The 14895-nt window shown below is 39.0% G+C and overlaps 1 protein-coding gene across 1 annotated transcript in view; it reads right to left on the bottom strand.

Moving 5' to 3' along the window:
• The window catches only part of LAMB4 (laminin subunit beta 4), a 109868-nt gene extending 101641 nt beyond the window's left edge, over positions 1-8227 (bottom strand). The window contains 2 exon segments of the mRNA XM_082473916.1: positions 617-718; positions 721-8227. Coding sequence (XP_082330042.1) covers positions 617-718; positions 721-759 — 141 coding nt within the window. The 5' untranslated portion in view covers positions 760-8227.
• Positions 8228-14895: the final 6668 nt, after the last annotated feature.

The raw sequence follows: 14895 nt of genomic DNA, 5'->3' as shown, positions 1-14895 counted from the left end.
CCTTGGGCTTTTCAGCAGGTATGATACTCAGATGACCTTGGATGCTTGTTTCAGAGCACAGGGAAGAAAAAAAAAGCAACTGGTCCTTTCATAAAACTGGTCTTTAAGAAAAAAAGGCACAAAAATATGTTCACATCGGGATTTGACAGTCTCTAGACAAGACAATTTCCAAGTAGCATGGAATTGTAGACAATTCCAAGTCTGCCCCAGCTCCATCTCCACCTGAAGCAGGGCAGTGAGAACTCATGTTCAGCATAATAGCCTTGCGGCCCTGAGGGATCTTCCATCTTCACCCAACTAGTCAATTAAGTCCACTCCATGAGAGTCACTAAGGCAGCCAAGCAGAACAGTATATTGTACAGTATTCCCTTCAAAGACTGAATCGAAAAAGGCTTTTCTGTCTAACTCTAAAGGTAACAAGAAATAGATGAAGCCCATTTTCCTTTTTCTCTGATCAGGGAAGGTTTCCCGGATGTTGAATTGAATCACTTGTGTCTCTGATGATTGGGAAAGCGTGCTGTCTCCTTTTTACTGTTGTCTCGACGGCCCTAGATGTACTTGGAAAAATCTACATCATTGACTAAATCATGTCCCAACAAGTAAAGAATCAACCCACCTTAAGGTAGCTGAGGATGCAGTATTTCTGAGCCCCGCCGAGCCCGCAAGTAGAAGCAGAGAGCTGCGTGCTGCGACCCACCAGTAGATTGCCGGTGGAGGGGGGCGACAGGTACCTCTGTTGCATTCATCTTGAGCTTCCATGTAACTGAGCAACCCTTGATCATGACAAACAGGACAGAGGAGGCAGTCTAAGGGTAGCAGAAGGCTTAGAGAAGCAACTGGTTAAGTGGGAGAGTTAACAGTCCGTGTATTTTTAATACTAGTTCTGTGATTATTAAGATCCTGGTGGTGGATGCTGTTGGCACCCTCAGCCTGATGGAAATCTCTTAGCCTGGGAGGTTATGACATCTGTGCTCATGTTCCCACCTGGCCCAGCTGGTAGCCAGTGACTGATAGATACATATTTCCCAGTCATTGCCTCAGGCTGGGATCCACTCTGTGGTGCAATTTACGCTCAGAAGTTCTCCTGGGAGGAGGTTGAAGCCAGACTCCTGATGGGACCCCATCCTGCCTCCACCCCCCTCACTCTCCCTCCTCAGAGCACTCCCTCAATAAATCACTTGCACACAAATCCTTGTCTCAGGCTCTGCTTCTGGGAGACCTGACCTGAGACAGCCTCCATTCGCTGGGAATTCTCTATGTGTCATTTTAGGGCAAATAACAAAGACGAATGCATAGACATGAGGAAGGAGAATCCTAATCCTGCCTCTTATACCTGTTGTTCAAACATGGAGAAAATCAACTGGAGAATTTAAGAATTCCTTGGGAAATAACTTTCTCTTAAAATATATAAATTCAACTGACCCCTTTACAACCTGAATTGCTGGGTTCAGATACACCATGGACCAAATCATACCCCTTTGGGATAAAGGATGGGACAGGTGGGAGTTTCAGCCTGTATAGTACACTTAGCCGTTGGTACCTGCTGTCCAACAGATCTGTCATGAAGGTTTCGGTCACAGGTGAGCTAGAGCATTAAAGAGCAGCTCTATCTCAACTGTCACCTCAGTTCTTTACTTTTCACGTGTAGCCTCTGAGATAGTATCTTTAAATCTTGGTTTAAAAATGATTTTTAAAGTTCTGTTTGTTTTAAAATGTTAAATTCTGAGTTAAGATAACTGTTAAATCTTTATATGTGAATGTGGGGTGGGCACGGTAATCCAAACTATTTCCTGCCTGCGTGGATTGTCTGCAGGGTTTACTCCATTATGTTAAAGTTACACACTTGAATTGACAACAAGTGCATGATCAGTAAAAAGAAAAATTGGTAAACTGGACCTCATCAAAATTAAAAACTTTGTGAAGAGGTAAAAAGGCAAGCTACAGACTGGGAGAATATAATTACGAATCACATATCTGACAACGCTCTTGATCTAGAATATATAAAGGGCTCTCAAAACTCAACATTAAAAAACCAATCCAAGTAGAAAATGGCAAGAAGCATGAATAGACATTTCACTGTAGGAGACAGACCGATAGCAAGTAAGCACCTGAGAAGATGTTCAACATCATTAGCCATTAGGGAGACGCAAATCAAAACCACAATAGCACTATATACCTATCAGAATGGCTAAATAAAAAACAGTAATAACTCCAGCTGCTGGAGAGGATGTGGAAAACTGGATTACTCATACACTGCTGGTAGGAATGTAAAATGGAACAGCCACTCTGGGAAGAAGTATGGTAGTTTCTTATAAAGCTAAGCATGTGCTTATCATACAACCTAGCAATTACACTCTTAGGTAATTATCCCAGAGAAATTAAAGTATCTTTTCACAAAAATCTGTATAGCATCTTTATAATGGCCCCAAACTGGAAACAACCCAGATGTCCTTCAGTGGGTGAATGGTTAAGTAAAATGTGGTCTATCCATACCATGGGATAGTACTCAGCAATAAAAAGGAGGGAGTCGTTGATACATGCAACACTATGGATGGATCTTCAAGGAATGATGCTGAGTAAACAACGCCAATCTTAAAAGGTTATGTACTACATAATTCCATTTCTTGAATGACACAATTCTAGAGCTGGAAAACAGATTCATGGTGGCCAGGGGTGAGGGAGGCTGGGAGGGGGGAGAGGTGGGTGTGGATATAAAAGAGTATTACTGGGGATCCTGGAGGTGATGGAACTGTTCCGTATCTTAACTGTGGTATGGTCTCATGAATCTATACACGTGATAAAATTGCATAGAATTAAATACACACACACACAAACACACAAACAAGAGCATGTAAAACTGCGGAAATCTGAATAAGGTTAATGGATTATTTCAATGTCAGTTTCCTGGCTGTAATATTGTATTGTAGTTACACAAGATGCTACCATTGGGGGAAATAGGGGGAAATGGGATCTCTCTGTATTATTTCTTACAACTGCATGAGAACTTGCAATGACCTCAAAACAAAAAATTAAAAAAAAAAAAACAAAACCAAACAACTCTCTCCCCCTTCAAAAACACCCCATCAGCCTCTGGATGGTGAATCATGTAAATCCCACACTCTAAAATAATACACACAGGACAGGTTCCAGCTGCTCCTATATACTTTTCCCTTGAGACATGAAAATGTATGCCAAGTCCTGATTCCAGCAAACAGGGGTGAGAGGGATGGGCCTAAAAGGAAAAATAATTACCATACTGTGGAATAAGCCTGGTTTCTCCTCAGTTTTTTCAACAGTAAAAATATAAAGAATCTTCTTCATGGACTTGTTTTGAATTTAATGGATTGCTTTCCTTCAAGCTGGCCTCCAAAAATACAGCCTATTGAAAAATAACGTTCTTTCTCTTGTGTACACATTTCCCACATCTATTCTGTTAATATGGTCATTTTGTGATTATTATTAGGTGTTAAACATATATAGATCACGGTTCTATAGCTAAGAAGATGACCCATAATGTCTCCTTCCCCACAGGTCAGTTTGCCCAAAAGTCAGTTTCAATGGGGAATTTTCCACCTTCCATCTCATTGCAAAGATTATTATACTAAAACAGAGCACAATATTTCTTTCTCTTTGAGATGTGGTTAGGCCCCTGACACACTTTATTTCATTATATAATAGATGATCCTAGCTTGGTTAACCTGGATGTTTCTTTTTATTCACCCAACAATCCAAATCCAGATCTCCTTTTATTTCCTAGAATTGGCATCTAGGATAAATAACTAACCTAAAGTTTGGACTTCAATAGACAGAGGCTTTTTCAAAAAGGGCAGGTATAAAATCTCTGCTAATGCTACGTGTGGATTAGCTAAGATTCCCCTTCCAGGGCTTTATTCGTTTAGACAAGTTCCATCCTGAATTCTTTTATTGGAATTGTTGCCTTAGAGATTGAACATGTTTTTAGAAACTGACTTGGTCAAACATGTTTTAATCAAACATGTACTTTACAGAAATAAAAGTATTCCAGGACTTTGGGAAATTGAACTATTATTCATGTAATATTCTACCAGCAAATATGAACTTCTGGTCTAAAATTCTTGGCAGAAAGTGGCGAAAAACATTAAGTAGTTAAACCTTCATGCCTGAACGTAGATAGACGTAGCAATATCCTTCCTGGATTAAAGCTTTCAACTGCTGAGTTATTACATGAGCAATAGGTTGGAATTGATTTTGAGAATAATGTTTCTGTCTTTAGAAAATCAATGTATTGCTCAAAAATGACATAAAACTTGGCGATAGGATCTTATTAAAAATGAATTTAGGAAAGCTGGTCATTTAAAGAAAATATACAGTAGATTTTCGGTAAAGTCAGTCATTTTATAGATACAACCATTATTATATGATCGCTCAGTAATTTTGGATATTGTTATAATTTTCTTAAACACATGTGATGTTTTCATCTAGTTTAGATTTCACTTCAGAGTTTAGAGGCTATAAACACACACAACCATTTATGTACTCACACACATTATTTACTATGAGTGAGCAAACGTGCAAAGGATGCACGTTGGATAAGATTTGCACTTTGTATACAGTTCCCCAAACCTGGGGCCAATTTTATGATCCTTCCTCTTTATCTTCCTTAGTTAGAATACAAGACAGAGGGTTTAAATAGGTTTCAGTATTTATATAAATGCCTATGGTCAAACTATAAACCAGAAAATGCCCATGCAGCTGAGGTGGGTCTAACCTGGTTGGTAGTTTGACCACAGGCTACCCTAGAGATTTGGGTTAGAGCAGGTCAAGCTTAGGTTTAGAAACCTAGGATCTGTTGCAGGAAGGCCTTTTCCGCCCAAGCTAATTTAGTTTTGAAGGTTTTCCCTCCAGAGAGAAGGGTCTCCTGATTGAGGAGGCCTCACTGAGGCTCTGTGGTGTGGTTTAGAACTTTGGCAAGGTGTAAGTTATCCTACGGAGAGGCCGGGAAAAGATGCCATGATTGGTTGCTTCTGATTCTGAATACTGTTTTAGTCCCAAAGAGAACATCCAAAGAAGATATATATGGGGACTTCACTGGCCATCCTGTGGTCGGGACTCCACGCTTCCACTTCAGGGGGTGCGGGTTCGATCCCTGGTCAGGGAACTAAGATCCCGCATGCTGCAGAGCGTGGCCAAAACAAACAAACAAAACAAAAAACAAAGCAGATGTAGACAAGACCAACTCTTCTCTGACTCTTTGAGACCAGATCTAAGCTTCCTAGTCCTGGGGGGAAAGCGCAGTACAGTGAGTCTCCACTTCCACTGGCTGGCTTGTGGCTTGCCTCTGAGGCAGAAATTTTTCAACAAAGAACAAATGAGCCTTTACCATCTAGAGCTGTTCTTCTTTGCTCCATGACCAGCCAAGCTAACTGAGAATTTGCCTCAGGGTTTGGGAGTTGCCAAATTAAAAGAGGAGATTCTTAAAGTTTACTGCCATGAAGAAATTCAGCAGGACTATTTGAAGAGAAGGTTCTAAGCAATTTAGTTAGTACTCACCCAAAGCAGGGCTGTTATAGATACAGAAAAGCAGGATCAAAGAGAGTAATTGTTGGAAACATCTTCTCTATGACTAATGTAAATGATTCTCAGCTTATTAAAGACAGCCCGGTCATGGAGAATTTGGCCTTTTAGTTCTGAGCTGCAGCTTACTCAGAAGACGGAATTTTGCCTATAAATTCTTTATGAGACCTCATCACTGGGATAAGTGCTACATTCAAAGCAGAGCTATTTTTAAAAATTAAAATGCATTGTATGTGTAAATTAAGAATCTGAATGTAGTTTGCTTTTTTTAGTGTCTTATTTATCTGCTGCTAATACTCCATTAAAGAGTGACAGAAATAGCTATGGGTGGATAATGGCCATGTTTGAATGGAACTTTCTAGTTGTTGACACAATTATACAACAGAAGAGCCATGCGAATATGTGTTAGTATAGAAAAAAGAGGTGGATATGTTTAAAACCTATCTCCACTAAATATTTTAGAACAATTCAATACAAGCAGAAAATGTATTTTGATAATACTCACCAAGGTGCAAAAAACAGGTCAGTTGAAATTGCATTCCTTGCAAGGATTCTTCAATATATGCAAATCAATCTACATGATACAGCATATTAAGAAACTGAAGGAGAAAAACCATGTGATCATCTCAATAGATGCAGAGAAAGCTTTCAACAAAATTCAACACCCATTTATGATAAAAACCCTCCAGAAAGTAGGCATAGAGGGAACTTTCCTCAACATAATAAAGGCCACATATGACAAACGCACAGCCAACATCGTCCTCAATGGTGAAAAACTGAAACCATTTCTGCTAAGATCAGGAACAAGACAGGGTTGCCCACTCTCACCACTATTATTCAACATAGTTTTGGAAGTTTTAGCCACAGCAATCAGAGAAGAAAAAGAAATAAAAGGAATCCAAATCAGAAAAGAATAAGCTGTCACTGTTTGCAGATGACATGATACTATACATAGAGAATCCCAAAGATGCTACCAGAAAACTACAAGAGCTAATCAATGAATTTGGTAAAGTAGCAGGATACAATATTAACACACAGAAATCTCTTGCATTCCTATACACTAATGATGAAAAATGTGAAAGTGAAATTGAGAAAACACTCCCATTTACCATTGCAACAAAAAGAATAAAATACCTAGTAATAAACCTACCTAAGGAGACAAAAGACCTGTATGCAGAAAATTACAAGACACTGATGAAAGAATTTAAAGATGATACAAATAGATGGAGAGATATACCATGTTCTTGGAAGAATCAACATTGTGAAAATGACTCTACTACCCAAAGCAATCTACAGATTCAATGCAATCCCTATCAAACTACCAATGGCATTTTTCACAGAACTAGAACAAAAAATTTCACAATTTGTATGAAAACACAGAAGACTCCGAATAGCCAAAGCAATCTTGAGAAAGAAAAACAGAGCTGGAGGAATCAGGGTCCCTGACTTCAGACTATACTACAAAGCTACAGTAATCAAGACAGTATGGTACTGGCACAAAAACAGAAATATAGATCAATGGAACAGGAGAGAAAGCTCAGAGATAAACCCACGCACATATGGTCACCTTATCTTTGATAAAGGAGGCAAGAATATACAATGGAGAAAAGACAGCCTCTTCAATAAGTGGTGCTGGGAAAACTGGACAGCTACATGTAAAAGAATGAAATTAGAACACTCCCTAACACCATACATAAAAATAAACTCGAAATGGATTAAAGACCTAAATGTAAGGCCAGACAATATCAAACTCTTAGAGGAAAACATAGGCAGAACACTCTATGACATAAATCACAGCAAGATCCTTTTTGACCCACCTCCTAGAGAAATGGAAATAAAAACAAAAATAAACAAATGGGACCTAGTGAAACTTCAAAGCTTTTGCACAACAAAGGAAACCATAAACAGGATGAAAAGAAAACCCTCAGAATGGGAGAAAATATTTGCAAATGAAGCAACTGACAAAGGATTAATCTCCAAAATTTACAAGCAGCTCATGCAGCTCAATATCAAAAAACAAACAACCCAATCCAAAAATGGGCAGAAGACCTAAATAGACATTTCTCCAAAGAAGATATACAGATTGCCAACAAACACATGAAAGAATGCTCAACATCATTAATCATTAGAGAAATGCAAATCAAAACTACAATGAGATAGCATCTCACACCGGTCAGAATGGCCACCATCAAAAAATCTACAAACAACAAATGCTGGAGAGGGTGTCAAGAAAAGGGAACCCTCTTGCTCTGTTGGTGGGAATGTAAATTGATACAGCCACTATGGAGAACAGTATGGAGATTCCTTAAAAAACTAAAAATAGAACTACCATATGACCCAGCAATCCCACTACTGGGCATATACCCTGAGAAAACCATAATTCAAAAAGAGTCATGTACCACAGTGATCATTGCATCTCTATTTACAATAGCCAGGACATGGAAGCAACCTCAGTGTCCACTGACAGATGAATGGACAAAGAAGATGTGGCACATATATACAATGGAATAATACTCAGCCATAAAAAGAAACGAAATTGAGTTATTTGTAGTGAGGTGGATGGACCTAGAGTCTGTCCTACAGAGTGAAGTAAGTCAGAAAGAGAAAAACAAATACCGTATGCTAACACATATATAGGGAATCCAAAAAAAAAAAAAAAAAGGTCATGAAGAACCTACGGGCAAGACGGGAAGAAAGATGCAGACCTACTAGAGAATGGACTAGAGGACATGGGGAGGGTGAAGGGTAAGCTGGGACAAAGTGAGAGAGTGGTAGTGTATATATGGACATATATACACTATCAAATGTAAATTACATAGCTAGTGGGAAGCAGTTGCATAGCACAGGGAGATCAGCTCAGTGCTTTGTGACCAGCTAGATGAGTGGGATAGGGAGGGTGCCTCGGAGGGAGGGAGACACAAGAGGGAAGAGATATGGGGATATATGTATATGTATAACTGATTCACTTTGTTATAAAGCAGAAACTAACACACCACTGTAAAGCAATTATACTCCAATAAAAATGTTAAAAAAAAAAAAAGCTCACATGACAATGACAGGGTTCAAGGTTCTAAATTCCAAAAAAAGAAAAAAAAGGAACCTAGGGGCAAGATGGGAATAAAGACGCAGACCTACTAGAGAATGGACTTGAGGACACGGGGAGGAGGAAGGTAAGCTGGGATGAAGTGAGAGAGTGGCACGGACATATATACACTACCAAATGTAAAATAGATAGCTAGTGGGAAGCAGCCACATAGCACAGGGAGATCAGCTCAGTGCTTTGTGTCTACCTAGAGGGGTGGGATAGGGAGGGTGGGAAGTAGATGCAAGAGGGAGGAGATATGGAGATATATGTTTATGTATAGCTGATTCACTTTGTTATAAAGCAGAAACTAACACACCATTGTAAAGCAATTATACTCCAATAAAGACGTTAAAAAAAGAAAAAGAAGAAAAGCTTGTTATACTCAAAAGCTTTTGCACAGCAAAGGAAACCATAAACAAAACAAAACGACAACCCATGGATTGGGAGAAAATATTTGCAGATGATGTGACTGACAAGGGATTAGTGTCCAAAATTTACCAACAGCTCATGAGGCTTAATATCATCAAAGCAAACAACTCAATCAAAAAATGGGCAGAAGACCTAAATAGACGTTTCTCCAAAGAAGATATACAGATGGGCAAGAGGCACATGAAGAGATGTTCAACATTGCTAATTATTAGAGAAATGCAAATCAAAACTACAATGAGGTATCACCTCACACCAGTCAGAATGGCCATCATCAAAAATCCACAAACAAGGGGACTTCCCTGGTGGCACAGTGGTTAAGAATCCGCCTGCCAATGCAGGGGACACGGGTTCGAGCCCTAGTCCGGGAAGACCCCACATGCCGCGGAGCAACTAAGCCTGTGCACCACAACTACTGAAGCCCGTGCTCCGTAACAAGGGAAGCCACTGCAATGAGAAGCCCGTGCACCACAATGAAGAGTAGCCCCCCCACCCGCTGCAACTAGAGAAAGCCCACGTGCAGCAACGAAAACCCAACACACCCAAAAATAAAATATAATAAAATAAATTTTTTAAAAAATCCACAAACAATAAATGCTGGAGAGGGTGTGCAGAGAAGGGAACCCTCCTGCACTGTTGGTGGGAATGTAAATTGATGCAGCCACTATGGAGAACAGTATGGAGGTTCCTTAAACAACTAAAAATAGAGCTACCATCTGATCCAGCAATTCCACTCCTGGGCATATACCCTGAGAAAAACATGGTCCAAAAGGATACTTGCACCCCAGTGTTCATTGCAGCACTGTTTAAAATAGCCAAGACCTGGAAGCAACCTAAATGTCCATCGACAGAGGAATGGATAAAGAAGATGTGGTACATATATACAATGGAATATTGCTCAGCCATTAAAAAGAATGAAATAATGCCATTTGCAGCAACATGGATGGACCTACAGATTGTCATACAGAGTGAAGTAAGTCAGAGAAAGTGAAATATCGTATGATATCCCTTATATGCAGAATCTAAAAAGAAATGATACAAATGAGCTTATTTACAAAACAGAAACAGACTCACAGACTTACAGAATGGACTTATGGTTACTGGGGGGAAGGGATAGTCAGGGAGTTTGGGATTGACATGTACACACTGCTATATTTTAAATGGATAATCGGGCTTCCCTGATGGCGCAGTGGTTGAGAATCTGCCTGCTAATGCAGGGGACACGGGTTCGAGCCCTGGTCTGGGAAGATCCCACATGCCGCGGAGCGACTGGGCCCATGAGCCACAACTGCTGAGCCTGTGCGTCTGGAGCCTGTGCTTCGCAACAGGAGAGGCCGCGATAGTGAGGCCCGCACACCGCGATGAAGAGTGGCCCCCGCTTGCCGCAACTAGAGAAAGCCCTAGCACAGAAACGAAGACCCAACATAACGACCAATCAATCAATAAATAAAAAAATAATAATAATAAATAAATAAATAAATAAATCTTAAAAGCAGAAACCTACCATTTAAAAAAAAAAAAAGAACTACCAGATTAAAAAAAAAAAAAAAAAGGATAATCAACAAGGACCTACTGTATAGCACAGGGAACTCTGCTCAATGTTATATGGCAGCCTGGATGGGAGGGGAGTTTGGGGGAGAATGGATACATGTATATGTATGGCTGAGTCCCTTTGCCTTGCACCTGAAACTATCACAACGTTGTTAATCGACTATACTCCAATATATAATAAAAAGTTAAAAAAATAAAAAAGAAATTGCATTCTTTTGTCAGGAAATGATTAACTTCAATTCTGCTAGGTTTAAAAAAAAGGAGGTTAAAGTCAGTCACTGATAAAATCAATAATTGTCAACAATTTTAAGTGACTGTCTGATGCTTCTTTTTTTTTTAGTACTTATTCTTCTATAGTCTTTTTTTCTCCTCTCTTTTTTAAATTGTAGTTAATTTACAATGTTGTTTTAGTTTCAAGTGTGTCTGATGGTTCTTATACTTTTGAGACACAAAATACCCACAGGGCCCAATTCCTTAAAAAATGAGTGTATACAAGTTTTACAAATATTTGTTTTCTATTTTTTGAAGAAACAGAAGGCAATAGTTAATCTATTTTGTCCATTTTTATTTAGAAAACAATTTTAATTATATGATTAACATGTACTCGTTGAAAAAATAGAAATATCAGAAAACAAAATGAAGGAATTATTATCCGTTGAACTACCACCCAGAGAAAAGTGGTTAATATCTTGCTATATGTTCTTCCATGCTTTTTTCCTCGCATATAAATATTTTCCAAAAATGATATCATACTGTATGCTTGTTTCAGTCTATACAACCCAGGCATCTTTCTGTACCAGCAAAAATATTTTTACATCAGGGAATTTCCACCCAGTGAAGGACATTAGGACCACCTGGGGGCTTCCACAAATCCAAGCTGTGTCCCCCTTTGTAGATCCAGCTATGCCTCTCTAGGTAGAGGGCCGCCCCCAATTCACTGTTGTAAGGGACCTTGATGTAAATGGCAGAATACACACACCTCAGTGGTTTAGGAGGAGAGGAGGTGAGATGCTCTCCTGCACCAGTATTTTATTTATTCATTTTAAGATTAAAAAAATTTTTTTAAGTTTTCTTTTATATTGGCGTACAGTTGATTAACAATGTTGTATTAGTTTCAAGTGTACAGCACAGTGGCACCAGTATTTTAAACGAGCAGATCATATTCCTCTGAATGCCAAGACCAGAATCTATTTAACAAAGGCCCTATTGGTTGATGTGGACTTCCTTTCTTATATTTTCCTGTTATAAATATTTTTGCTAAATCTTTGTTCATATCCTTAATTATTCCCCAGGATATATTAAGGGGAGAGGAAATACTGGATCAAAGAGCATATGCATGCTTGTGTGTATATAAAATTTTGATGTTACTGTCAAGAGCCATATGGAACGTTTGTCCCAATTTACACTCCCTACCAACAGCCTATGGGAACAATCATTTAAAACTCTGTCAATTTAAAAAGCAAAAAATTATACCTCATCATTATTATTTCAATATCTTTGTTTGAAGAGCAGTGAATGTCAAATATTTTTCATGTACTTACAGATGAGAATTTTTTTCCATTATGGTTTATTACAGGATATTGAATAGAACTACCTGCGCTATGAGATTTTTTTTTTTTTTTTTTTTTAAACATTCTCACCTCCAGGGCTTTTCCTAGTGAGTTTTTGGTTTCTCCTACTAACCCCACATTCTCAATCCCTCTAATCTTTCATTCCCTGCCCTCTAGCATCAGTACACCATTTCCTGCTTTCTGAACCCTCTTCTCATGCTGTTTCCTTTGCCTTGAATAGCACCCCCCTAAACTTCAATGCCAGCTTCTTTATGAAGACTTTTTAGGGTGTTTTGAAAAGCCTGATGTAGGCAAATTTCCCATTCTGTCATCCAAGCTCTTTGCATAGCTTGGGGTTTATTTTGCATCTCAAATGTCATAAGGAAATCACTCACTGAGAAATGGTCCCCCCTGCAGCATCCCCATGTGGAAATGAGCTCTGTTATAAAAGTCCGCAATTTGGGACTAATGACTTTACACAAAGCCTTGCAAAGTCCTATAGGAGAATCCAGGAAGGAGCCTTAGGAAGGTCCATCACTAAAAATTGCCCGAACCTGAGCACTTTTTCTAGGTGGTGCTTTCTTGTTGCCGTTTCCTCAGTCAGAGCATGTGGCTTTGGTCAATTACCCAGCTACACTTTAGATAACATGACATTTCCACTCCTGATGTCCTCCTGGATTCAGAACTCCTGCCTGCGTGCTCTTTCTGTCCAGAAACGCGGAATCATTAACCATGTGATTATCCTTTTCAGAAGAACAGGCAACATAAGCAAAGTCTGAAAATATTATCCTCTATAACCAAAGAAACCAAATTCAGTGAGATTATAACCCGTGTAAATAGCCTACTACTCAGGGCTTGAAATGATCTAGGCTCTGAATGGCTGAAGGTAATTAAAGTGCTGCATAGAAAATATAATGGCATTCCTGTTTCTTCCCCAGTGGGGAATCCACTCACAGGGCAGATTCCAAACTGAAAGACTGCTTCCATCTACCGACCATGGGATAAAATCTCCCTCCTTTGGAAAGATGGGAGGGAGGCAGACTGCAGAATTCTAAGGACTCAAATTTAGAGAGAAAGGAGGCAGAACTGTAGTGGCGATGGCAGGAGGAAAAGAAAGCATGAAATACCTGTTGCAGAGCATCTGAGAGGAACAAAGTTGCCTTCGTATCACAGTTCATCACATTTCTGCGATGAAAATGAACCTCTGGGAATTTTCTCAGTCCAAGGGTTATCTTCAAGCAATGATCAAGTCATGAGAGGAAGAAATGCACTTCCCAGCATAAATCAGCTGGGTTCAAGAATGACTTGCCCAAATGAAGAGGAGGAGGAGGAGCTAGAAGAAGATCCAGATTGGACCAGAATAGGTGCCCTATTAATAATTGCTTACGGATTATCACCAGTTACTCAGTGAGGAAATAAATGACAGAGTCACAGGGCTTACCCATCATTCCCCTGCCTGCTGAGTGCCTCCACTTAGATCAGTGGGGCACAGCCCTGGCTACACCTTAGAAACACCTGGAGACATTACTTTTTAATGACTTCTCTTAAAGATATTTATTTATTTTATAATACACATAACGTAAAATTTACCATCTCAACCATTTTAAAGTTTACAGTTCAGTAGTCCTAAGAAGATCTAAATAGATAATTCTCCAAAGAAGACATACAGATGGCCAAAAAGCACATAAAAAGATGCTCAACATCGCTCATTGATAGAGAAATGCAAATCAAAAGTAATGAGGTTATCACCTAGTACCTGACAGAATAACCATCATCAAAAAGTCTATAAACAATAAATGCTGGAGAGGTGTGGAGAAAAGGGAAGCCTCCTACACTGTTGGTGGAAATGTAAATTGATACAGCCACTATGGAGAACAGTATGGAGGTTCCTTAAAAAACTAAAAATAGAGCTACCATATGATCCAGCAATCCCACTCCTGGGCATACATCTGGAGAAAACCATAATTTGCAAATATACATGCACCCCAACGTTCATTGCAGCACTATTTACAATAGCCAAGACATGGAAGCAACCTAAATGTCCATTGACAGAGGAATGGATAAAGAAGATGTGGTACATATATACAATGAAATATTACTCAGCCATAAGAACAAATGAAATAATGCCCTTTGCGGCAACATGAATGGACCTAGAGATCATCATACTAAGTGAAATAAGTCAGATAAAGATAAAAATCATATGATATCAGTTATCCGTGGAATCTAAAGAAAAAATGATACAAATGAACTTATCCACAAAACAGAAACAGACTTTGAAAACAAACTTATGGTTAACAAAGGAGAAACGGGGTTGGGGGGGGAGGGTTAAATTAGGAGTTTAGAATTACCATGTACACACCACTATATATAAAATAGATTATCAACAAGGACCTACAGGGAACTCCACTCAATACTCTGTAATAACCTATATGGGAAAAGAATCTGAAAAAGAATGGATATATGCATACGTACAACTGAATCACTTAGCTGTACACCTGAAACTAACACAACACTGTAAATCAACTATACTCCAATATAAAAAAAAAATTAAATTTAAAAGAATTTTTAAAAAATCAGAATTATCTGGGGGTGGAATCTTGGCATCAGTATTTTTTTTTTTTTTTTTTTTACAAGATTCCAGGTGATTCCAATATGCAGCAAAGTTTGGGACCCTCCCACCCAGCACTACCATGGGCCAGTTTGCTTTAGACTAGAAACTTGAGGGTCATC

This window comes from Balaenoptera physalus (assembly GCF_965194825.1).
Source record: "Balaenoptera physalus genome assembly, chromosome: 8".
NCBI lineage: Eukaryota > Metazoa > Chordata > Mammalia > Artiodactyla > Balaenopteridae > Balaenoptera > Balaenoptera physalus.
This window is presented reverse-complemented; position numbering and strand designations above follow the sequence as displayed.